The sequence below is a fragment of the Polypterus senegalus genome, chromosome 2 (genome assembly GCF_016835505.1).
Source record: "Polypterus senegalus isolate Bchr_013 chromosome 2, ASM1683550v1, whole genome shotgun sequence".
Taxonomy (NCBI): domain Eukaryota; kingdom Metazoa; phylum Chordata; class Cladistia; order Polypteriformes; family Polypteridae; genus Polypterus; species Polypterus senegalus.
This window is the reverse complement of record NC_053155.1, coordinates 144,400,626-144,427,775: the sequence shown is the minus strand read 5'-3', so window position 1 is coordinate 144,427,775 and position 27,150 is coordinate 144,400,626. Positions and strand designations below refer to the sequence as shown.

Genomic DNA, 27,150 nt, shown 5'->3' with positions numbered 1-27,150 from the left:
ACAATATTATGTGTTCTGTTGATGGTAGGTCACTCTTGGTTACTGGGAGGCATGGTTTTGACATCGACATGTCTAATGACATCAGCACAGAAACAATACAGTGCTGTGACCTGTCACCATTAGCCAGTACAATTTTAAAATGAATGCTTGCATTGGTTGAAAACCCAAGGTTTTTGAAAAAAAATTTGAACTTGCAGATTTACACCTTAGCTTTCAGGAATGTGCTTACGTGGCTCTTTACTTCTATTTCTTACTTAACAGATAGGGCATCCTAATGGAAATTTCCTGCTCTGACCTGGGCTCTTGAGAGGCTGAGTGAGGAGTCTGAGCGTCAGGGCTTCCTAGATACAAACCAAGATCCAGGCCTTTAATGACCTCTTTGGCACAGCCATCGGCAGTGTGTATGTCTGCAGAGAGAGTGTTGGCCTTGTCAAGAAGTTTATGTATCTAGACAGCGACATTCATGTCTCTGATGACTCCTTCTATGATGTCAGTAGAAGGACTGAAAGAGCATCGGGGAGTAATGAGATGGCTTGAAAGAGATGTGTGGCGCTCCCAGTATCTTTCCAAAAGGACGAAGGTCCAACTCTTTACAGTCCTAGTGCTTCCTGTCTTGCTATATAGTTGCAATACATATCCAGTAACATGAGATGAATACTGGACTCCTTTGGTTACGGTGTCTCTTCAGATAATCATTGGGTACCACTGGTTTGACTTTGTGTCGAATGAGTGGTTGTTCACAGAGTCCTGAATGAGGCAAATTACCTGCATTATGAAGGAGCGTTGGTTCCGGCACTACAGCCATGTGGCGTGATTCACCGAGGATGATCCAACTCACAGGATCCTCATTGTTGAAAACCCAAGCGGCTGGACAAGGCCAAATGGACGCCCACGTAACACCTGGCTGCAGCAGTTAGATGGTCATTTACGGGGGGATAGGACTGAACCGTGTGACTGCCTGAGGTGTTGCCAACAAGGATCCTGAGCAGTTTCGTCATACTCCCCAATGACCTAACCTGACTACTGATTTATTCTTTCACATACTTTTTGAATAAATATGCCCCAGCCGATTGATCTGAGAGCCTAATTTCAATCATTTTGTAAACCACAAGACAAGATGTCATTTTCAGCTGACATGTGTGATATATGTGCTAGACTATGACCTGTTCTCAATAGTTTTATGTTATTTTATATTTAGATTGTGAATTATAAGGGCATTTTGCACCCAAATCCATTACAGTTTCACACCATTGAAAAGACTCCTTATATGTTTGAGATTACCATCAATACAACACAAAACACAAATATGTTTCTTTCCATATCTTTCTCCATTCCAAGTGAGTGTTGTCCAACTCCACCTGACTAAGGAGGATAGCCTTCCTTTAGGGTGGGATGTGGGAGTACTTCAGATATGTCACAAGTGCTTCCCAGAATTACTTCTAGATCAGATTGATAAGGGAAGGGAGACTGGCTTCCAAGCTGTTTGAACTCCAATTCTCATGCAGCCACGCAGGAGTCAAACCTAGAGCAATGCATACTGGGGAAGCATAATGTTCCAAAAAGCAGTCCTCCATTAACCCTGGCCTACCATCCAGAAAGGATACTGCTAATCTCCCTAGATGGGTTGCCCATCAACACATACCCGCCACTACAGGATTTATCTATAATAGGCGAAGAAAGGAAATGACAACAGGAACATATCACTTTTTCCCATATATAAAATGTTTAGGTGTTCAGAGTCAGACAGAAAGATAAGAGATGACAGTGATGAATCTTCAGATGCTGTTGCAATGAAGAATCTTAGAGTAGGATGTACTTCAAAACAGTATATTTTTTATCAATTGCTATACAAATTAAAGCCTTTCTGCAGGATTCTGGTAAGGCATTATAAATATTATTACTAATATCTATCTATCTATCTATCTATCTATCTATCTATCTATCTATCTATCTATCTATCTATCTATCTAATAGTCTGATATGATTATTTAATGAATTACACTTCTATCTAACCATTTATTGTAGAATATATTACATGAGGGATTTCAGAATGTTATTTTATGTAAAAAATAAATTATTATTCATTTAATATTTATATATACATACAATTTCATTTGAAGCAATAATGTTAAACCCACAGCATAGGCACTGTATACAATTCAGTTCACTTTCTTAATACAGTAAATATAAGAATGACTGGTTGATTAACTGATTTACTTAACTTCAGACCTTGAATAAAACTTATTTGATATGAAGATGCAATATACAGAAAATATAAATTATAATAAAATGAAATTAGTTAAAGTCAAAGTGTTTTTTTTAAGTGTTTTAAACCACTTTAAATGTTTCCCTTAACTGCTGGAATTCCTTCAGTGTAGTGTTTTGCCTGCTCTCCCAGTGTCTTAGTGGGCTTCCTCTCAGAATTCCAAAGGCATCTCACTAGACTATCTGATAGAACCGGAGTGTGAGTGACTGAACACAGCTATGAATAGGTGTGCTTCTGGCTACTGTCAAATAATAATATAAGGAAAATATCAAAGGGGACTTTAAAAAATTTTGATAGTTTGGACCAGTGACTGTGGGGCTGGGTATGAAGCTGTAAGTCTTAGATTGACTGCCTTTTTTCAGCACAAGGAATGCCCTTGAGCAGAATGACCTTGCAAATATATCTACAGTACATAGCTAAGTAAGAATGAGTAATTTAATGGATTTTAAATAAAGCCACAAACCAGTAGTTTCCTTTGGAAAATAATCACATCCTGTCAAGAATTTTACACATAGTAATGTATGGTTTACATGCATATATAATACAGCTTTATAAAATGAAAGCTTTTTTGTTCATGTGAACTTTGCAGGATGTGGTAAAAAATGAACTCATGTAGCTATTCTAATCTTCACATCACAAAGTTCCATTCATCATATTTAAAATAAAAGAATTCATTAATCAGCTAAAGAGTACATTTTTAAAGTCTATCATATATTTTCTTTCAGTTAAATATCAAACTGTTGGTTAATTCATAATTCACCTGGTAGGGGTGAGTGTGTGTGAGTTTGTCCAGCAATGGATCAGCATTTCAGCTAATGGAAGTTCCAATTTTGACCCCAATATTATCAAGATAGCTTGGGGCACTGAGTAGTCATAATACACTATATAATCTGTGTATATTAAAAATTATTTTACTTATTTTAAATGAGTTTTGGATGGTTTTGTCATGTTTTTGAACTTTTTAGAAAATTCTGGAATATGCATTATTTGTGAAGGTGCCTATTCTGTCAGCCTTTTTCCCTCTCACTGTTTTGGTGATCCTATTTTACAATTAAAAGTAATTTTTTTTCTACCCATCTGGCAGCTACATTAAATGCTAGTGAAACTCTGGACTAGTATTCAAAACTTGGGCTCTCCATTTAAGATAAAGGGAATAGTGCAAACCAAGGCTTGATTTGAGGATCTGGTTTTAGATGACGTGTGAACCAGATGAAGGCTGACCAGGCTTCTGCTGGTCTCATCTTGGAGGAGAACAGACAGACATGTTAGGCTTCAAGAATGAGATGCAATGCTTTTTGAAGTTGTTTATATGTACTGATTGTGATATATATTCATATACAAATTCAATGTACTAATCTGGCAGATTCCAGTAGTCCATTTTTTAATGGTTAAAATTAGCCCGCTAGATTCTCTTTCCAGTTTTAAGTCACACCATGTAAGCATGGTGTCGATTGAGCAATAAAGTCTTTAATTTTGAGATAGAGATGATTAATGTTTAAAACAACAGCACATACACTCTTAACAATAAAGGTGCCACAATGGTTCTTTAGAGTGATGCCATAAAGGAACCATTTTTGGTCCTAAAAAGACCCATCCACATGAAGGTTCCACAAAGAATCTTTATTTATTTAGATCTATAACAATTCCATACAATGAATAATCTTGAATAGATGTTAACAGATCTGTGAAATATCAATGGCTCGTGATTTTAAAAGGATTCTTCCTGCATATAGCAGCACAGGTTATGTCTAGGTTTTCTTAATCTGCTAGTGTCCTGCTACAGTAGGTAGCCTGCCATGCATTAAAGATTTAATTGGTGCAATGGTGCTTTGTCAAACAATAGTTTTATGAGGAACTACACAACCAAGTAAAGAATCATAAAGTGCCATTAAAGAATCATTATTTTTAAGAACTTAGATGACTATTTTGATTAGTGTCACATCTGAAGAGAAACATTAGCTTGTCAGAGTATGTCATGCATCCAGAGGTTTCAGCAGTTACTTGCATGCAGTATTTAAGGTCTAAAATTCAAAGACATGGAGTAAAATTGACCTACATTTTTAGATACAAAATTGCCTATTCATTAAACTGCTATATTTGATCCTGTGAAATGTTGACACCATTTCCTGATAGAGAAAAGTGCACAGGGCAGGATGAGCAAGGAAGCTAAAGACAGATGAGCAAACCAGGTGAGCAAGTGTGTGCAAGAAATGGAAATAGTGTGAGCGATGGGAGAGTTAAAAAATTAATGTTTTGTTTCTGTTGCTATGTACATTACAGAAAGATAATGCACACTATCTTAGGATTTTAGCATTATGCTATTCCAGTACAGCACACATATTTAGCTCACATTTTTAACATTAAATGAGTTAGTTATTAACCAATTAGCTTGGAACACATTAAGAATGATCATCAAATGATTCCATGGACTCTTCCTCCACAGAGAGCTACAGCTTAACTTTACAGACCATACTGGTTGCTGAACGTGTCCCTAAAAATAGCATGTGTAAAACAGGCCACAGAAACCTGTGGAATAATCTTTATTAGAGAAGATCTTAACAGCAGAGCTGCTAATCTGTTCTGTTACTTCATGTACAATAACACCATCAATAACAGATTAATACTAATCATTAAATAACCAGGCATTATTTATCCATCCATCCATTTTCTAACCCGCTGAATCTGAATACAGGGTCACGGGGGTCTGCTGGAGCCAATCCCAGCCAACACAGGGCACAAGGCAGGAACCAATCCTGGGCAGGGTGCCAACCCACCACAGGACACACACAAACACACCCACACACCAAGGCCAATTTAGAATCGCCAATCCACCTAACTTGTATGTCCTTGGATTGCGGGAGGAAACCCACGCAGACACGGGGAGAACATGCAAACTCCACACAGGGAGGACCTGGGAAGCGAACCCGGGTCTCCTAACTGCGAGGCAGCAGCGCTACCACTGCGCCACCGTGCCGCCCTGGCATTATTTATCATATCTTCAAATTGTGCATATTATTGTTCCATTTTCAGGCTACACAGTTGTACGATTATTACAGGGGTAATAACTGAAAATAAAGTAAGCTTACTGCAGTTATTCAATGTACAAAAGCAACACTTTCTAACATAAAACTATCACACACTTGAACAGAAACCAAAAAGGATCATTATAATTTTGAGTTTCATCACTCTTTGCTATATTCTGTGTAGATTTTAGCCAAAGTGAGGAAAATAATCTCTTTTGTAATAATCAACTTTAATAGAGAATACTAACAAAATACAGCAGAGTACTGTATAATAATTTACTAAATATAAATTGATTTTCAAAAACAAATTTTATTATTTTTTATCTTTTATTGAATTTATTAAAAGCATGGTAATGTTCCATACAATCAAGTCAAACTTAACAAAACTAAATTAAATTCAATCCCCACCCATGTTCAAAAATAATTTTATAACGTAGTTTTCCAAAAAAAAGTTTTTTTGCTTTTCTTTTCACAAAATGCTAGGTATCTGCATAAGTGATTGATGGAAAGCACTTAGCCAGCAATTCCACAGAGTAAATTCTTGAGCAGACACAATTACCATACAATACCATCTGCTAAGGATACAGAGCAGGGACATGGAGGCTAAAATGTATCTCAGCAAGCAAAGGGCACCAGGCAGAAACAACCACTGGACAAGGCACTTATCCATTGCAGAGGGTACAAACACACACATGTAAAAACACAAATTACAATCAGTTTAGTGTTGCCAATCCACATACCCAGTATGTGTTTGGATTGTGGGAGGAAACCGGAGTGCTAAGAGAAAATGGGACATTGGGGTAACAGGCAAAAAAAACAGGATCTGAGATGTGTGAACCCTTGTCTCCTTACTTCCAGACAGCAGCACTACCACTGTGCCTTCTAGACAAAATTACATTAAACTAAAATAAATGTAATAATAAAAAGACAACTTAGGACATACTTAAGACAAAAATACAGGGAACTGGAAAGCAAAAGACAAATGGGGCACAAGTGAGGGCAAAAATACCTTCATAAACACGTAGCAAAGAAAGCATGTGAAAAGGACACTTAACAAAGAGATCGTGAAAAAGCTTATAATGTACCATTTAAGACTTAAAGAATTTTTAAGAGTACATTAATTCTGCAATGAAACACTGCCTTGAAACAAACATTGCACAGCGTGCACAAATTTACAGCTTCCCCCATTTTTATGATTTTATTTAATTGTCAAAGTCTGGCGAATTCAGTAACTTTTCATCAGTTCAGTAATCCAAAAATAAAATCACTGCTTTATATTCATGGTCAAGTTTATTGTTACATGTACTGAGCAGAGGGACATTTTTCTTGTATGTCTGACCAACATGCAACATGTCACCATTCTCTAGTGCCATGATCAGGATTAAGGAACAGAAACTTTAGCTTGTCTATAGTAAGTAAGAATTGCTACAAGAAGAACATTAGCTTGTAGACAGCATAGTAAAGAAAAAGCAATCATACAAACATCTTTGCCTGTGTCTGCAGATTCAAATACCAAATTATTGTATTTTCACTGGTGCAGAAACACCTACCACTAAAAATAAAGTGTATGTGTAACAGTGAGGAAAAATCTCACTATACAGTACAATGTTTGCATAATGGCAAATAGTACTGAATTTCAATACACAGTGTGCGTACAATTACGAATTACTCAAGTTTTAAAAGACACCTCAAAAGTTGACACCTCACAAGGCTTTTGTGTATGCCACTGATTAACAGTAAATACACAAAATTACTAATATAAATAACAGCTTAATAAAAGTTAAAAAAAAAAAAACAAAACATTCTGCTAATTCCAAACAACTGTGAAACCTCACACTGAAAGTGTATATATAGAAGTTTGTACTAAAAGAGAAATAGCATTTATTGTTTTTAGAAATGAAACTATACATTGTAACATGCTGGAAAATAACATTAAAATAAAATAAATATCTTGTCATTTTCTAACCTGCTTAATCCAGACTAGGGTCACCAGGGACTGGCTAGGTGAATATAGAGTGTATTCCAGCTGACATAGGGCAACAAACTCTGGACATGGGAACAGTCAATCACATGGTGAACACACACCCACCAAACACACACTAGGGCCAATTTAACATTCCTTGTAATGGAAAGTGTGAGGAAACCAGAACACCTGGAGGATTCCCACACAGGGATGTTGAGAACATGCAAGCTCCATGCAGGTAGGAACCCTGCGAACCCTAGTCTCTTTACTGTAAGGCAAGAGTGCTTTAACAGTGCCACCATGAAGTCCTATATAAATAAGAAACGGACAGGTTGTTGTGCATGTTCCATAAATCAAGTTTCAGAATGGTATGTAAAATGTTAATAGTAATTTGAAAAATATATATTATATTTTATTTATTTAAAACATAGTTTTGTATAATATGCAGAATTTCTAAAATGAATATTCATTCAATGTTATCAGCATGCAATGGACTAATAAACAATTTAAGATTTTTGATAACACATAGTGTTGATAGTCATTCTCATGCAAATGCAGTTCTTCTTTCGGCTGCTCCCATTAGTGGTTGCCACAGCGGATCATCTTCTTCCATATCTTTCTATTCTCATGCATATGCAGTTAACCCTCTTTATTTACAGGGGTTAAATTAGAAGAGCCCCCATAACAAAGTAAAATCCACAAATATTGGAGTCCAAAACCCTTAGCTTGCAGGGAGAGCTGTTGAAAAGAATGGATACATTTAAATATTTAGGATCAGTGGTAGCCCGAGATGGAAAACTAGATACAGAGATAATCCATAGAGTAGAGTGTGGCTGGAATAATAGTAAGAAGGTATCAGGAGTAGTGTGTGATTGAATAATTAAGGCAAAGGTAAAGTGGTAACACTACCAATGACGTATTGCGGTGAGACATGGGCAGTAAAGAGAAAAAAAGTTAGATGTGGCAGAAATGAGAATGTTGAGATGAATGTGTGGAGTTCAGAAATGAGAATCAGAACAAGAATTGAGACAATCTGTGGTACAACAAAAGTGGGAGAGATATCAAAGAAAGTACAAGTAGGTTGAGGTGGTATGGACATGTGATGATGAGAGACAATGAATATGTGGTCAAAAGAGTGATGGGAATGGAAATACAGGGGAAGAGCAAAAGTGGATGGATAAAGTAAAAGAAGATCAGAAGGAAAAGGACTTGACTGAGGAGGAGGTACAGGCCTGAGCGGTTTGCTGAATTCTAATCAAGTACATCAACCCCACAAAGAATTGGCAAAAGAGACTTAATAAAAAAGTAAAATAAGTATGGAAAATATTTTCTTGGCACACATTAAGCCTCCATAAGACCAACTGAGCATCTTTTGAATGCCACAGCCTTCTTAAACATTGCTGCTGAATGTACGTTAGGGCTAGGTTAGGTTAAGTAGACTTTATTGTTCCAGTGAGAAATTTCTTAAGTGAATGAATGGCTATAGTCTATCCATTTTCAAAATGATAATTCCAGTACAATAATGCACATGTTTTTGCAAAATTGCTGCTCTTCAATTATTATTTAATAGAATTCAAAAACAAGTCTAAACTAGTTACTTTAACAAATTACATTTGTTTTAATTGTGATGCGATTAACAGGTAATGTCAACATTTGCTTCTGTTATTTTATTTATTTAAATTCCTTCATCATTTCATTACAGAGCAGTACTTCAAATTTCTTTACCTGTCATTTCAATAGAAGTGAAAATGCTTAGAGGAAAGATTGATCCAGCCAGAGATATCTAATCAGGATAACGAAAACAAACAGACTCTGTAGTGATTACTTCTAACAAACAAAAGAGTCTATACTTAAAGTTTTCTATGCAGCCTATGCATAAAAAAGCCTGTCTGCCTTCTGCATAGGCCCCTATTTGTCACATATTACTTTCAAAAATTGCAAGACATTGCTCTTCCCATTTAGGCATTCCGATTTTTATTGTCAATATAGCATCTCTGGATTTCATTATCCTGTTCATGTTTGTCATTGATTTTTTTTCTCCCTAGAAAGAAACCTGATCATGTTGTTTGGCTCCCGTCTCCAACCATATGGATTTTTGAAGCCGGAATTACCTGTTACAGTTTTCTTGCCTTTATACGATGAAATACAGAGGACTCTTTATAGTTAATGTATTTGGATCTTTAGCAATATTCCCAAAAACTAAAAATTAAATATCTACTCATTGAGTTTACAGTTTAATTTACCTCATGACTTTTAATTTGAGACCTAGACTATAATATATTAATAGAAAGAATCTTATATGATAATGGAGGGATTTTCCTGCTTATATACATTGAAAATTATTATTTCATTCGCTCATTCATTTTCCACACTTGCTGTATTCCAGGTAAAGTGTGGGTTAAAGATTTATTCTAGATGTAATATCTCATTTTAGATCACATTATGCAAACATAAGCAACCCACACTAAAATTGGGGAAGTTATGCACTCACTATCAATGTCAATACAAATCATTAGGCTGTTGAAGGAAACCTGAGACACTAGAGGAAACTGACAAAACCACAAAAAGTACACAAAAACTCCACACAGTATTCAAAGAAGCTTTAATTTAAACCAACCACTTGAACCCTGTCACATATGTTACTATTATTCATAACGGTTTGTTACAGTCTATGAACTATAGCTATTTATTATTAGAAGAAAAAAAACTATTTATAACAAGATGCCATTTAAATTTCCTTAATGACGTAATTTTAGCAACAACCCGACTTTCTTTAAAAGAATATTATTTGTTTATTCTAAATCACCTGTTTTTCATATTGTTGTATTTGAATACCATACCCTGTCTTTGTGGAGTTTGCACCTTCTCCCCATATCTGTGTGAGTGTTCCTTCAGTGTACTCTAGTATTCCTCCCACGTCCTCCCCAGAGATGCACTCGTTAGGTTAAATGATGATTGCAAACTGGGTCTAAATGAGTGTTGGCAGAGTGCACAAAGTACAATGCGATGGACTTTCGAGAGTGGTTTCCTGTCTTGCACCCAATGCTGCTGAAACTCAATGGTCTTTATTTGTATTAAACAACCCAGATAATGTTATGTCTTGAAAATAAAAGCTATGTTGTCCTTAAGACATCCATCTTTCCAATTTCTGAACAACTTTATTTCAATATAGGCTTGTACAGGCACCACTGTGTATAACTGCCAAAATACAGGAACTACGCTAGAATAGGATGGAAGTCCATCACAGGGTACAATAAAAAACAAACACACCCACAGTGACCTTGTTTCAGAGATAAGAGAGGGAACTGGGCTACTTGTAGACATGGGAAAGATGTGTTTCAAATAAAGGCATCTGGAGCTGTGAGGCAGTATCGCTAACCACTGTGTAACCCCGCTGCTTTATTTGCTAATATTGCACATAACTCTTAATACTATCAAAGTTGCTAATGTCTCACTTATTCTGTAAGTTAACATAAATTTAGTTACAATATAAAGTCTTAAACAGGTATTTTACAATAATTAGTTGGGTGGGAGGAAGTGACGTCAATGCACTTCTTCCCAGTTACTGGAATGAATACACTTTATTATACTAACATTTTACACTTCACACTCTTGTGATTTTGCATATCACAACTCCTATTTTATTAAATTTAGATTGCAGCAACAATATTTAGAAGTTATTGCTATTGGCAAATCATGCAGTAAGTAGCATGATCTTTCATTGCTGTTTCTTAGTATATTTTCAAAGTAAAATTTCTGAAACATAAAGGAACTGGTTTGCATGGTTGCTTAAGTTCAGTGACTTAAGTTCATTTCTCTGTCTAGGGGATGTATAGGTGGAGTGTAAGTATTCACCCTATGGCTGTGTGAGTTTTCCCCATGTACATCTCAAAAAATGTGTTTATTTAATTGGTGGCTCTGTCCAGTATGGCCTTGTGCTCTATTGTGGGTGTGCTCTACTATGGATAGCTTTGCTGTTCCGTGTTTGCTCCTATATTGTTTCATTTGATAAATAAAGCAAATTCAAAAGATAAGTGTACGAATGAAGAAAGCAAAAAAGATTAAACAGTGCATTCAGGCTATGTACTGAATAATAGACTTTTCTTTATGACTCAAGTTATGTTTAAATTGTGTTTATAGAACAGAATCAGTCTAACAAAATCTATTATCAGCTGGTGAGACTACACTGTATAATTCATTTTAAAGTATTTCCATATATCGCTCTTCATTCAAGTTAGGCTTAAACGCATTTACAAAACCGAAAAGCAAAAGTTAAAATTCATACAGATTTTACATACAAAAGTATGCATACTGTGTTTATTTAAATGAGTAATTATAAAGAGACTTTACTCTGACAGTTCCCAAGGGAAGAATAAAAAATTAGTGAAATAAATGAAAGAAGAATCAAGCCAACAGAAGTTATCACCAGTTGGTAACAGTGGAGATGAAAAAACAAACTTCAGTTAGGAATATTGCCTTTTGTGGTATATACTGTTATGGAATAAGCAAAATTAATGTCTGGATGATCTAAACTAGATATAGATAGGTAAAACTTTATTTGTCCCAGACAGACCCCTGCAATGAATGATACAATTACAGTATAGTCATATGATGGTCTAGTGCCGTATCTGTTAACAAATAAAGCCAAATGTGTTCAACCTGTCTATTGTCTCATTATCTAGCCAAGAGTGTTATTTGAGATAATGCATTTATCCAAGGCAACTTGGAAGAAAATATACCAAAAAGAAAAGGAAAATGGGAAGGAACATCTAATAATTATGGCCACCATAGCTTTAAGATAAATAACTAATGATATTTTGCATAAGCCTTAGTTTGCAATGACTATTCTGAAATACACAATTTAAAAATGGTATTAAAAGACTACCAAAGTCATAACTTCATATTCTAGAATGGAAATTTTGATATTTATTGATTTTAATGTAACTAGAAGCCATTGTGGGGGGTTATCCAACTCCCCAAACCCGTCACAGACAGGCTTGTGAATAAGCATAAAATGAACAAGAGAGTTTTTATTGTGGTAAACTCTTCCAATACTTTTTCAAGTATAAAGCACACAGCAACACTTTCTCTTGTTTTCTCACTTTGTCTCTGTCTTTCACTCTCTGTCACTGCCTCCTGTGTTCCACCCAGCAAGCTTCATCTTCCTCCTCCCGACTCGGGCTCCTGGAGCACTGGCAGGCAGCTCCTTTTATATTACACCCGCAAAACACTTCTGGTGTTCTGAAGCCGTAGCTCAGAAGCACTTCTGGGTGAGGTGAGAGCCTGACAAAGTAGAGTTCCCTAGTCCCTGCAGCACTCCCTCGCGGAACACACAGAACCCAATAGGGCAGAATCGAAAAACTCTAATTCCCATGGTGCTATAACCCAGGGGGGCCTTGGGGAGTTAACTTCTTGTGTATGCCATCTCCCGTTGTCTTTCCCGGCTAAGGGCATCCCGGTTGCGCCAGGCCATCCCTCACTCACTTATTTGAATATTTATACCATGGTTACTGAAGTGGAATATATACAGTACAGATTGAAGGATGTGCTACATTTCTAAAAGAGAATTGTCAGAATTGACTTAAGTGAGACATATATGTCTTGATATTGCATGCTTTAGTCAATCCTTCATATTTGCAAGTAATTCTATCAGTGTTTCAAAGTATGTTAACATGGCACACTGTACAGAGGTGAACAACAACATTATTGAAAGTGTAAAAGTATTATTAAGACCGAAAGAACCCTTGGTTAAGGTCATGTTAAATAACAATAAATGAGTAAAAGCTGTATTTTCACAGTATCAAAACTAAAAGAGTTACCAGTTTTGGGAATGATTAAAGCGTCATCTGGAATTGAAATGCATTAAATTCAGGGAAGACCCTAAACGAAATGCAATATGTTTGCTTTGCTTTTACTTGTGGCACATGATCTGTGGACTTGAACTAAATTTTAATACACTTTTGTATAGCATTTTAAACTGACAAGAAAATTGCATGCCATAGTTAAAAGTAATTGATTATTTAGTTGATATGTTTTAATTATAGATAGATAACGCATTGGACTGCGTTTAATTTTGGCACAAGTAATCTTCCATACATTAGCAGAAAAAAAGACTTTTTAAAGTCAAAATGAAAACAGATGTCTACAAATTGATCAAAATTAATTGCAAATATAAAGCACAAATTCATTGAAGTAGTAGTACTGTATTCACCCCCTTTAAGTCAGTATTTAGTACAATCACCTTTGGCAGCCTTGTCCACAATTTCTCTGTATGCACAGAGTATGTCATTATTGCATATCTATACACTGGCATTTTTCTCAATTCTTCTTTGCAAAACTACTCGGGCTCTGTCAGGTTGCACAAAATTGGGAGCATTTTTCAAGTCCAGCCACAAAATTTTGTTGATCAATGTCAAAAATGCCAAATTAAATCAACTATAATTCAATGTTGTATAACAGTACAATATAAAAACTTCCAAGGGGTGAATACTTTTTATAAGCAAGATATTTAAATATTTAACTTGTATTTCTCACTTCTTTGCTTTTAAAATGTGCAGTACTGCAGTACTACTTCTCTCCAGGAACCTACAATGGGTTGTAAACATGTTATCTGCCATCTGTAAAATTATATATCAAGCACATCTTTCTCGTTTAAAATTGTCCAAAATGTTTCCAGTGACATTGCAATCAAGTTCCAGCCTCATTGGGCCATATGTTTTGGGCCTGCACCAAATTAACATAATTCTGGACCAAAATCTTTAAATGCCTTTCAGACAGCCTTGGTGTCACAATCCGTCCTAACCCATTAACAGCTGTGTTTGTTGTACTTCCAGAGGGGCTTAAGTGCAGAAGGACAAACAAACTGTGATTGCCTTTGCTACACTACTGGCACATAGACTTATCTTGTTCAACTGGAAGAATCCTAACTCTCCTCTTTTAAGTCATTGGGTAACTGATGTTATACACTATACTGAAATTGGAAAAAATCTAATTCTTACTTAGAGGATCTGTACAAAACATTTTCAAAACCTGGCAGGATCTAATCAACAACATTTTAGAACAGCATTTTAATTGAGGAAGCAGATTCTCTCCCCTCTATATTCTATTTATTTTTAATAATTTATTAATTTATCTATTTACTTATTTTTACAAGTTTGAAATTTTACTCTGCTGGCCTAGCTCTCTTTTTCATGGGGGTGGGGGGACTGATTTAATTCAAACCTAGTTTTGTAAAACTTGTTTGTATGGAATGTTATTTCATTGTAATAAAATCAATAAAATGCAAAAAAAAAAAAAAGGTGAGAAGGTTTTGAAGAAAAAAATGAGCTGTTATGACCATCACAGTCTTTAAGGATTAAAACTTTAATTTCTGCAAGGAATATCAGTTTTGGGACTCAGGATCAGCAATGAATTTCTAACAGATTGTGTGGCCTTCGAATCTCAAGGGTGTTTGAAAGCAAATGAATCAACATGAGTAAAGAAATATACAGTATGTACTACAGATTACAGTGTCTTTATCAGAATGAAAGAAAATTACAAAAAAATATAGACTGACATATGAAATAATCACAGAATATTTCAATTTTGAGATCACACTGTGGAACAGATAGATCATAAGTTTAAATTTACTACATCTATAATAACATTCATTTTATTTTTCCCATTTTCATGTACTACTGTACTAAGATGTGTCTGTTTTTAGGAGTGCGTCAGCTTCAGCCATGGATTTACTCTATATTTCCCATTTCGGAAGACATTTATGTAAATTGGAACTTTTCAACACATTTAAATCTTCACTGCTTTGACAACGAATTGCAATACAAGGACAAACATGACCCACAATGGCAGGTTAGTATTTTATGTACTGGGTGTTTACTAAAAATGTACTTCTGTTGAAGAAATTTTCTAGAAATATCATAATATACAGTATATATATATATATATATATAAATATATATATATATATATAGACATGCAAATAATAATTTACCTCTGAATAGAACCAGTCACTCATCCAGTGTCACTTCTAGCCTGGAGTTGTACAGGAGAGGCAGTCATTCCACTCATTTGTCCCAAAAAGCTTTGATTGCTGCCGGTTTGATTGTAACATATCATTCAGGTTTCAGATGTAAGAACTGCTCATTCTGAAAGAAATGTGAAATGTTTCTCACACATTGTGGCATGAAAAATGGCATTCCCATTATAGCATCGATGAATATATAGTGTTGTAAATGTTGGATGGCATCCTGGACAGGACCAATCGTTCCTTACCCTACCCAGTCAGGATGCCTCTATAATGGCGGAGCATGGCTCCTCTCCAATTTGGTTGTTAGTGCCTTTCCCAGCCAGGAGGCCACAATAGTGGGAAGAAAGAGGAAACTGCCTCTCACGGCTATGTATTCCCCCCATACTCTTGCGAGGCAGCATTCCCCTGATAGAGTTCCCATTTGTGCACTTGCATTATCACCTGAAAAAAACAGTAGTCTTTTCTACAGGGCCAAAATTTGTGAGTGATGTATACACATAAACTGAAATAGTCTCATCTGGTTTCCTGCAAATGTTCAGAAGTTTAGTCTGTATTCTACTTCTTTCCATATCAAAATGCCAAATCTTTAGAGGAAGCATCTTCGCTGCAATTTGATTGCATCCATCATTAGCTAAACTGCAAAAAGGAGTGCCTGCCACACCAATGCTTCTGTTTTTTTTTTGCGTGTACTTGAAATGTTCTTCATTAGAAGACTTGTACAGTCTGTTGATTTATAGCTGCTGTGATGTTCTACGCAATTAAATGCTAAAGTCCCTTCAGCTGTACAAATGAACTCCTCACTGGATCCAGGATGCACAATGAAGTTTGTGATCTTCAAAAAACAATTTTTACTTTGAACATTCTCTGCATTTTTTCCTGTTACCATGTGTGCGTCAAGAGGTAGAGTACCTTTGTTTGCAACTCAAACAAAAGTGCCTGCATGACAAAAAATAGCCCTTTCAAAAATAGCTATATTTCTTTTTAAGATTTCACTAGCAGTAGCAACCAAAATAAGTTTACAGTACTAAAGGATGCTCAGATCTACAGATCACACCACTCTAATGCTGGCTGCTGTTTGGTTTGCACCTGCTTTGTATGGACAGAACCAAATTCTAGCATGATTGAGCACCACCGGAATGCTGAAGACTGTGGCTGGCAATGACCTCTTGAAATTGTAAACGAACTTTGAGCACCTTATTCTATAGAATTGCATGATTTTTCAAAGAAATCCCAGACAATTTTAGTGACTATAAAAATCCACCCTGATGCTTATTTTACTAGCGAAAAAGAGGACCTATCTGAGTAAAAGCAAACGTATGCAAATCCTGGGCCTATGTAGAGTTTGCTCATTCTCTTTAAACCTGCTTGGCTTTGCAATGGGCAACTTTCCTGTTTGCTCAACATCTCAAAGGCTACATTAACTGGTGACTTTACATTTTCCGAGTCATTGTGGTTGTGTGTGGGAATGTGCCATAAACAAGACCAGTATCCATTAAGGGTTGGTCTTAACCTTATGTTTTGATTTGATAGACTTCAGCTTGTAGCAACCCTGAAATGTAAAAGGAAAACAGAAGAAAAATGAATGGACCTATGCAATTTAAAAAAAATAAAAAATGGTATCATACCAGTTTGAAACGTGCTTCTTTGGATAACAGACTGAAGATGTTGCGTTTCCAACAAAACCCAGAACTTAATGCAACCTAGCAAAGTCTGGATTTTGTTTTATTAACATTACTTTTTTACAGAGATTCTTGAGACCATCTTTGAAATATCACAGCTTACTCAGTACCTGCTTATTATGTGTAAAATATGTTATCATCGAAACGGCTTTGATGGCGATGGTCACTGGCTGGCTTCACCCTCTGCTATAATGCAGGCAACAAGACAACAGCTTAAGAGCAGCATCCATTTTTTACTGTCTGAGTGTTTTATTTTAGAGCCCTGCAAAAAAAGAACCTGCATTATCAAACATAAACGCTAACCATTTTTTAGGTACAGTATACACCTTCTGCTTTTTAACTCTGGAACATTTTCTCATTTGTTTCAAACTTCTCTCTTCTGAATTGAATCCTTTGAAAAACAGCAAAAAAAGTTAAATTTCTTCCATTGTAAAATGTTGTCAAAGGTGCAAATATCAGTTGTGTACATTTGCTTGTACTAAAAAAGCATAAGGAACCTGTCTACCAGCCTGTTATTCTTAGAAACCTGAGGTTTCTAACATTGGCAGAAAAGTGGTCTGTAGCTTTCCATACAGAATCACCATGTTTTTTTCTTTCTTGGTTTCAGAAAATGTTTACCACGGGAAAATTAACTGCCCAGATCCTCAAAACAGACTTTGAACAGTGCTATTTTTTCAGAGTAAGAACAAAATTCAATAGCAATTGTGCAGAACCTGGCAAGTGGAGTGACTGGAGCTCAATAGTCAAGTTGCAAAATGGTTCAATTATAGGTAAGATTTGCTTACATTCTTTATTACCATCTAAAGCAGTCTTATTTTTTTTTTGAATATGCTTGTTTTTACATCCAAAAAGATATATACACATTTCATCATGGACTTTGAATCATGGAAAGGAACTTTCATTTTCTTGCACATGATCGGAGGGTAGTTCTCAAAATAAGTATGTGTCCCTGGAGATCATGGCTGCTTCACAGCACTCAGGTCCCAGATATTAGCCTGGAAGTATTCTTTCTGACGTTTTCACAATCTCTTCATATTTCTCTGGGTTTCTTTTGATACCCCCTGATTATTACCATTGTCAAGGGCACGATCCTATTTTGAAAATTGCAATTCTATTATTTGATGTGTTTTTTATTCTTAATTGTTATGTTTATTATTATTTATGTTTTCTCATCACCATTTTGTTTCTTATGTTTTGTCATAGTTACAGCCATAATGTTTATGGCAATTATACCCATTTTCATTCATATAGTTGTGGCTTATGACTGTTATGTTTGGGAGTCCCAAAGCACATAAATCCTAAAAACACTTCCACAAATATTAACTAAAGAGGGAAATCCCATCAAAACCCCAGCTTGACACAAAAAATGGCCCCATCTTTGTAAAATCAAAGTGTAATATTACAAAAATGAAACAGAAAGCACAAGACCTCACCACTTCCTAGTACATTCAAAATGAACCACCAGGAACTGTGGAAGACTCTTAAGGTAAAGAGCAGTTCCACTGTGAGAACAGGACCACTCACAAAAAATAATGAACATAACAAAGGCAAAGAAAGTACAGCAGAAAATTAACAAAAGTAACATTACCATAAATAAATAGCTCATCAAAGAACAAATGGGCCTTAAAACAAGACTTTGAACCCTAGCCAAGGGAGTAACAGTTAGCAGAGATATAACAATGACATTAGTACTCTTTGACTATTTAAGATGGCAGTGCATATTAACAAGCATCCAAATCTTGGAATTTGTTTCAAAAATCCACTTTGTTGATATTAGGGACAGAATTAAAAATCAGGCTTAGTACTTTATTTTGTTTCTTTGGCTTTGGTCTTTTGCCTTTCATTTTGAAATACAGTTCTCACTATTCTCATTGATTTTATGGTGTTAGATCTTTAGGCTAGTATTCAGATCTTTTGAAATAACTCTTTGTTTCCCTTGTGACTTTCCAAATTCTTCATCTATCAGAACAGCTACAATTTAAAGACAGGCTCGGACTAATTCAATTGAAATCTGTTCCAGTCATTTTAATATGGTGCACTGCTATTTAAAGGCCAGAGATCCTATTATATACATAAATGAATACACAAAGTAACCGCTAGCTATACATATTAAAATGTAGGCCTACATATAGAATATGTACATAGAAATATACACATACACTTATATGTTTATATATATATATGTACATAAACCTAAATACTGTTTATGCATAAACTTTTATTGTAGGTTTTAGTTTTTAAAAATTGGTTCTTACATATCTTAGACAAGATTGAATGGAAAAAATCAGTTTATAATATTTAAGCCAATTTTACAGTACACAGCTTCTTGCTAGAAGGGATGTCAAACTTAACAACTGCAGTTCTGATCTTGTGTGTCACATTACATCAGTACTGTTGATATTGCAGGGTATGTCCAATTAGAGGACTGCTGGACTTTCACATTTTCTGGCAGCCAATAACATGCTGCCTGGTGCTGAAGGTTCCTGTGCAAGGGCTTTACAGGTATGGTAAGTTCTGCTGCAGTCTTGGGCCCTTTTTTCCCTTTTATCCATTCTGTCATTGTATGCAAAAGATGTGCAATCAGACAAACCTCTCTTCTGTTTTGTCAGGTCCAAAATCACAGTGTATCTTTGTTATATGCGTCACATTTCTAGCTTAATGCTCATTGGTTGTCAGCACTCACACACATTCAAGCCCGCCCCCCTGAAAATCACTGGAAAAGTCATATTATGTGTTATGGATTTATGACTAGATGACAAAGAAGAGGAGCCCAGCAAAATTGTAGTCAGTACAGATTCCATATTTCCTGGACTAACTAGACGTCATGCCTGTACCCAAGCATTCATCTGTGTATTATGGTGTTGGCAAATTCTAAACGTTTTGGTAAAATTGATTGATAGCTTGTACTAAAATGCTTTGCTCTGCTTTAAGAATAACAAACTATTAGATAATTAGAGCTGGAAAAAAACCTTGCGATTAGAATCTATGAATGAAATTCAAACAAAAATAGTCTTACTCAGTTCAAATTATACAATGCATGTATTTTCTTCTGTTTGTCTTTGCCTTTGATTTGTAGCCTTGAAACACAATTTCCACCAACAGTACTGTATATAGTGTACACCATTGGGATTCCAGTCAATACTCAGCTATTAATAGTTATGGCATAACACGAGATGGAGCTCAATTGTTTAATAAAGACTTTAATATGATAACATTTACTAAACATCTAATTTGTCACCTTATTTTGACTAACTGGAGCAATCCTAACCATCCTACTGTAATACAGTACTCAATTAAAATTTTAATTGGTAAATTTACTCAATAAGGAAAAGCTTCATGAACACATGATAACATTTTATTAATATTGTCCTCAAATAGCTCACCTCGTCAAATGCACCTATTTGCTATATATCAGTTTAATCCTTCTCACCGCCTACTGCCTGCTGTGTATCTTCTTTCTTTCCTTATCTGCCTAACTTAAATTTTCTATTTTGTGTTGCTCTCTTTTCTCTTAGGTTGTGGTGGATTACTAGATAATATATTCAATACATAATTTAATTTCATCTAAATTGCAACACATTTATTTCACTTTTGAAATTAATACACTCTTGAAAAATGGAGACAAAATCCCTTGGTATGAATCTGTCTGTCTATAGATTTTTAAGGACCTCAAAACAGGGTAGATAAATTTCTGCTTTTCCCTTTTGCAGGCAGAAAAGGCTCCTGCTGCCTCACTATTCATTCTTCTTCAGTGCTTGTGTGACAAGATGAGGACCTGGCAAGAAAAGATTTCTATATACCAACACACAAGCCCATGCAATGGAGTGTGAGCAGCAGGGACTGCACACAATATAAAATAATAGTGTCTTAAAGTCCTGTGTTGATATGACTTTCAAAATCCATGAGTGACATGCCAGTAGCTATAAGACACTATCTCTATCAATTTTGTTCTTGTTTTTCCATCCATTTTCACACTTGATCATGTTAGATAAGTGATGCGTGCTCATATAAACATCGTCTTGCAGGCTGCTTTGGCTGTAGTTGGCCCTGGGGCCTCATGTATAAATAGTGTGTACATGTAAAAATGTTGTGTACACCCATTTCCACACTTACATTGAGATGTATAAAAATTAAACTTGGCACAAAGCTACACCCATTTTCTTGGCAGCCTCATACTATGTGTACGCACGTTCTTGCTTGGTTTTGTAAATGGGCAACACCCAGTGTCAACCCAGTGCTACCGTTTCTGAGTGTTGTCCCTTTCTTATTTTAGATTTGTATCCAGGACGTGGGATTTATCAAATACACCAAAATAAATTGCATATTGTTTACAATTTTAAGGCACTTGATTGTAATCATTCTGTGACAATATAATGGTGCACAGAATGGACAAACTATTCCAACTACCATGGCTGCTTTAGTGTTGATAGGAGATTTCACAAATGGAAGAATTAGAAAAGAGTATGTATTCTGAGATCATGCTGATTTCCATTCCTATGATGATGATTGGCTTCTCAGTCGATTTAGATTTCCAAGAGCTAACCTCTTGAAGCTGTGTGCTGTTAGAATACTAGGAAGTATACTTTACAGAACTTTTTTGATGAAATACATTAAAATATGTGTATTACATTATACACATAAATTGTCAATTTACTTTGTATATTGTATAATGTTAATAATTAAACATGTGGGGACACAGTGGTGAGGTGGAAGGAGGAATTGTGATTGCTTTATTAGCGTATGTTGACATGTCTTTGGAAGGGTGTTCATTGGAATAGTGCTGTGTTTGAATAAATATCTTTTATTTGAACCTGGAATTGTTTCTAGGTTTGGGGCTTTCAGGTGCCCCCTTGTGTTTACACTTAGAACACAGATTCTTCAAAACTTTTAAGGAACATTGAAGCATCTTCATTATACATGTTTAATTATTCCATTCAGGGTTGCGCCTGCCCCTGTAAGCATCATGCATGTGGCAGGAACAATCCCTGGACAGGTCTCCAGCTCAACACAAACTGAATACTAGCACACACATGCACTAGTAGAGTTAATTTAGCATCACAAATCCCCTAACCTACTGTACATGCCTTTGGTAGGAAACTGAAGCACGCCGAGGAAACCCTGCAGGAAAACATACAAATTCCAGGGAGGTAACACCCAGGACGTGTCCCCATTACAGCAAAGCAGCAGCGCTACCGCTGTGCCACCATTGCCTCACCTGTTTAATACATGTTTTAATGCATTTCATCATGAAAATGATATTAAGTATACAGCTTATTATTCTAAATGTTCAGGGAGCTGTAATATCATGAATGTAAAGTATTCTGTCTGGCGATCACTTCCTGCTCACTCCCGTAGGTAAGAGAAAATTCATTTAAGAAGCACATAGTGAATAACAACGGAGTTGGGAAACACTTAAAATGAGAAGCATTTAACGTGCTACTTTAGTTACAATGGGGTTTGAGAAACTCTAGTAAATCCAATAGACATTTCAACTTAAATCTCGATAAAGACCTTTTTTTACTTCACTGTCTCTATATTTTTTTTTTCTTCTCTGTGGCCCTAATATGCTTCTGTATGAGACTCAGACGGTAAGCTACAACTCATATTTTCACATGGATTTTGATATCTGACCATTTATTTTTTATTTCAGGCACTGTGCAACTTTCTGAATTTGAACTTTTGAGTGCCACACTCCATCAATTTCCTTTTGTTGCTTATACCACTGCTTAAGCCACCAAATATTACGTTTTTCCTTGCCTCAACTTCACAGAACAGGGCCTTGATTTTACATTTTCTGAAAATCTTCTTTTTTACATGTGCTTTTGACATTGTCTTTTAACAAAACACTAAACGCATAGGGGCTATTTATATTGACTTGCATATTCAAATTGGAGAAATTCGAGGAGGAGTCGGGGTGGGGCTATAGGCATGTGCATATACATTGATTGGGATTTATAAAGGGAAAGTGTGTAGAATTTTGCTTACATATAGTTTTTTGCATCTGAATTTTTATGTGTGTACGCACATTTTTAGTTTTGTCTGTTAGTGTAAATTCTATGCAAGGCATTATACATGAGGCCTAAGGTCTGCTGAAGCACTGGCCTTTTCTTCAGTATACTCAGTTAAGCCAATTGGAGCTCTAAGCCCTGATATATCATTGTCCCGTCTGCTACTTTGTGGGTATAGGGGACTTCATTATATCTCATAAACTTTAAGTTTAAGGAGATGCTGTACAAATTTACTTTAAATGAACATCAGAACATGAAGCATAAGCCAAGCTTTTGAGTGACCAGTAGTTTTGATGAACTATTAAATCTTATTATTTAGGACAGAGTTTTACTAAGCAAATACTTAAGCATTCCATTTTATGTGAATTAAGCATAACATAACGTTTTGACATCTTAGCTTTTTCTCTCAGTGAAGCACAAAGTAAATGCCTGTCTATGGTGATGAACTACTGTGTTTTCCAGATATGAATAGGCATATATCATCAGTCTGCCAACGGCAATCTATTTTATACTCTGTCTGCAGGCTACATCACCTAAGGGGAGCACACTGTATATAGTGGGAGCAATACTGATTCAGAAACAGAACCCTCTGGAATACATTTTGCCTTAGACAGGAACAAGTCATTGTTGTTAATCTGTAATGTATTTCATGCTGACTTGTTCATTTTATATCTAACCCCCATGTGAGTAGCAGCAGCTTTTTTTTTCCTTAGACTGATCTATATAGCCAGCACAAAGAGGAAGAGCTTTTTAAATGGGCATGCATGTCACCAAGTGTTATTCTTGAAGTGACACTTCAGTGGATGGACTTTAAATCATTTGGTTACCAGATCAGTCCCTTAGTCCCTACTTCTGACATAAAGTGTGAGTCTGAACAAGTCACATAAGTTGTCTCTGAATCTTATTACAAAAATGTTTATAACCTATTTTACTGTAGTTGTACAGTAATCCCTCCTCGATCGCGGGGGTTGCATTCCAGAACCCCCCGCGATAGATGAAAATCCGCGAAGTAGAAACCATATGTTTGTATGGTTATTTTTATATATTTTAAGCCCTTATAAACTCTCCCACACTGTTAACATTATTAGAGCCCTCTAGACATGAACAAACACCCTTTAGTCAAAAGTTTAAACTGTGCTCCTTGACAAGACAGAGATGACAGTTCTTTCTCATAATTAAAAGAATACAAACATATCTTCTCTTCAAAGGAGCGCCGTCAGGTGCAGAGAATGTCAGAGAGAGAGAGCGATATAAAAGCAAACAATCAAAAAATCAATACGTACTTTTAAATATGCCGAAGCACTGCAGCCTCTGTGCAAACAGCCCCTCTGCTCACACCCCCTCCGTCAGGCACAGAGAATGTCAGACAGAGAGAAAAGCAAACAATCAAGCACCGCGTGGGAAGCATATCTTATATCATTGAGGAGTTTTTGTTAATATGTAATACATGCTCTGATTGGGTAGCTTCTAAGCCATCCGCCAATAGCGTCCCTTGTATGAAATCAACAGGGCAAACAAACTGAGGAAGCGTGTAGCTTAAATTAAAAGACCCACTGTCTGCAGAAATCCGCGAACCAGCGAAAAATCTGTGATATACATTTAAAATCTGCGATAGAAAGTCGAAGCACGATTACTGTATACTTGCAACATGCCTTGTAATACTTATATACATTTTTTTTACTTATCTGTTAAAGTTATATTAATGAAAAACATACTTTGAGAATGAGATTTTATGCTAAAATAAAAACACACTGCTTGACTTTAATGGTATAACAATAATGAAGATTAAATGGTATTTCTGGCCAATATAGCATATCCTTCCACCAATACACCCATTGTCAAAACTGAGAGGACAGGAGCACCTCTGAACAGCAATGAGTGCAAGGCAGAAGCCAAATCTTACCAATTCTTTGTAGGGTAAGTGCACCCAAACACCCACACTCATTCATTCACACTGGGCCAATTTAAATTGAAAGTTAACCTAAAGCACACATCTTTGAGATGTGGGAGGATATGTGAATACCTCAAAGAACAAACCCAAGCAAACTTTGGGTTAATATGTCCTGGCTGTGATTTTAAACTCAGAACATTGTAGTTTATGTAGCAGCAGTCATAAATACTGCCCACTATAGCAATAAATAAATAGTGCACCTGACACAGACATCCAGGATCACAAGGTCTTGAAGGATGAAAACCACCACAGATAGGGCACAAGTCCATCAAATGGTGCTTTCACATAGTGTCAACAGTCCACTTAACTTGCATGTCTTTATTATATGGCAAGAACACAGGAATACATGGATAAAAGCCTAGGCAGACACATGAAGAATGTGCAAACTCCACACAGACACCTCTGGCATGAGTCGTGGTACAGCAGTACTAAACATACCAGTCTGACATACCAGCAAAGCCATAATCAAGTATATAATTAACAATGTCATTATTTATCTACAAAAATATTGCTTCTTGTAGTATTTGAAATTATCTTCATGACGGGTGCTGCAAGCTTGTTTCTGCGCTGGGGCTGGATTAATTCATTCTGCAGTGTTCTTTATATCCTTGGGTATGTGTATGTAAATGTGTAACCTGAACTTTCCAATTCAGCTATGGGACTTAAAGGTCATTGGCCATATAAAAATGATGACTGCTCGTTGTTGTTGGGTTTTTTGACCATGTGTCTGCACTTTAAGTTTGAGCTATTACAATTAAGGCCATGCATTACACACCAGTGAAGAGATATCCTAACTCAAGCACCATTTGTTTCCTTAAAGGTAACCATATCAATCTAAAAAAAAAAAGAAGCTCAGAGACCTGGTGCATAAAGAAGAGAAATGCGCATAGAAAGTCTGTGTGTGTATAGTTTGCATATTCTTCTGTTTTATTGTGGTTTGTCCTTTTTCGACTCATAGCCATTCTACTGTAAACTTAAGGTGTTGCCATTTCCATTTAGGCAGCTCAGAGCCAATAGATTTCCCTAAGCAGTGGTCGGATGATGTCAATGTCAGAGAGTATCTCATGCTTTCGACCCATCGTTTGATTGATTTTTTTGTGTCTTGGAAGTTGTGTGAACTTGCAAGTTTCACAAGTCATTAGCAAAACAAGGGCATACATGATTAGTTGGTGTGATGGACAGCTAAGGTCCTTTCCCAGGTGGGAGGCCATTGCAGTAGAAGGATGGGGGGAGTAGATGTGCTTTGGACACTGCCTCACCTGGATCGCTAGATGGCAGCCCACCTGGGAGTACTTTCAGATAATGCCAATGAGCCGCCTGTAGTGTTCCTAGGTGCAACATAAAAATGGCCGACTCACTTCACTGAAGGAGCCAGAGTTGGGTGGGAGAGAGAGAGAGAGACAGACAGACAGAAAGAGAGAGAGAGGCAGACAGACAGACAGAGAAAGAGAGAGAGAAACACACAAAGCTTGTGAGTGGAGGTGGAAGGAGAAAGAGAAAAGGAAAGAAGAAAAAAGAAAAGGCATTGTGTGCTGTGTATTGTGCTGTGCTCATTGCAACTGTGCTGAGGTGGTTGGAACAAAAAGAAGTTGTTTCCCACACCTAAATAAAACGTGTGCTGTGCTGCACTTGTGCCTTGTGTTTGTTATGTTGGGTGTTTGGGGAGCTGATGCGCCACATAGTGGCCACATTGGGTAACTTAATATAATTAACAACAAGTTAGGTAAACCTGCATACATAGAGAAAACATTTGGCATGGTCCCACTACAGTTTGAATACCAAAAGCACCGCTGCTCTTCATGAAATGTTTTTGTTTCTGTGGCATGTAAAACACAGTTATGAAAACTGAAAGTGAGAGTTATAACTCACTGTTTAATAATAATCTAGATTTTATTCCTTTGTAGTGGGTAAAGCAGTAAAGGTTCATGCTTACAATGAATAATTACATTTCATGTTGCTTTAGTCACTTTGTCAGAATCACAATGTGGTTTTGCTGTTCAGTTTCAAGTGTGGTTTGTAAACAAGACACTCATGCAATTGAGTGTGGAACACAACATCAAAATGTTCAAAGCAACCAAGATATATTTATACTCATTTTCAGAACTAAATATTTTGTAAACAAACTGTATGGTTACTATGGTGTAGAAAGAGTGAATCTGTGAACATTTAAAAAATCTACTTATATTTGTGGGTTCTGTTGTGCTTAAACATTACCTTCAGGCTTAAAAGTATTT

At 36.2% G+C, this 27,150-nt stretch overlaps 1 protein-coding gene across 1 annotated transcript in view; it reads left to right on the top strand.

Annotated features, from left to right (window-relative positions):
* The first annotated feature begins 1,776 nt into the window (after positions 1-1,776).
* The window catches only part of LOC120524245 (cytokine receptor common subunit gamma-like), a 36,313-nt gene continuing 10,939 nt past the window's right edge, over positions 1,777-27,150 (top strand). The window contains exons 1-3 of the mRNA XM_039746100.1: positions 1,777-1,877; positions 14,955-15,100; positions 17,565-17,727. Coding sequence (XP_039602034.1) covers positions 1,811-1,877; positions 14,955-15,100; positions 17,565-17,727 — 376 coding nt within the window. The 5' untranslated portion in view covers positions 1,777-1,810. The remainder of the gene's footprint in view (positions 1,878-14,954; positions 15,101-17,564; positions 17,728-27,150) is intronic.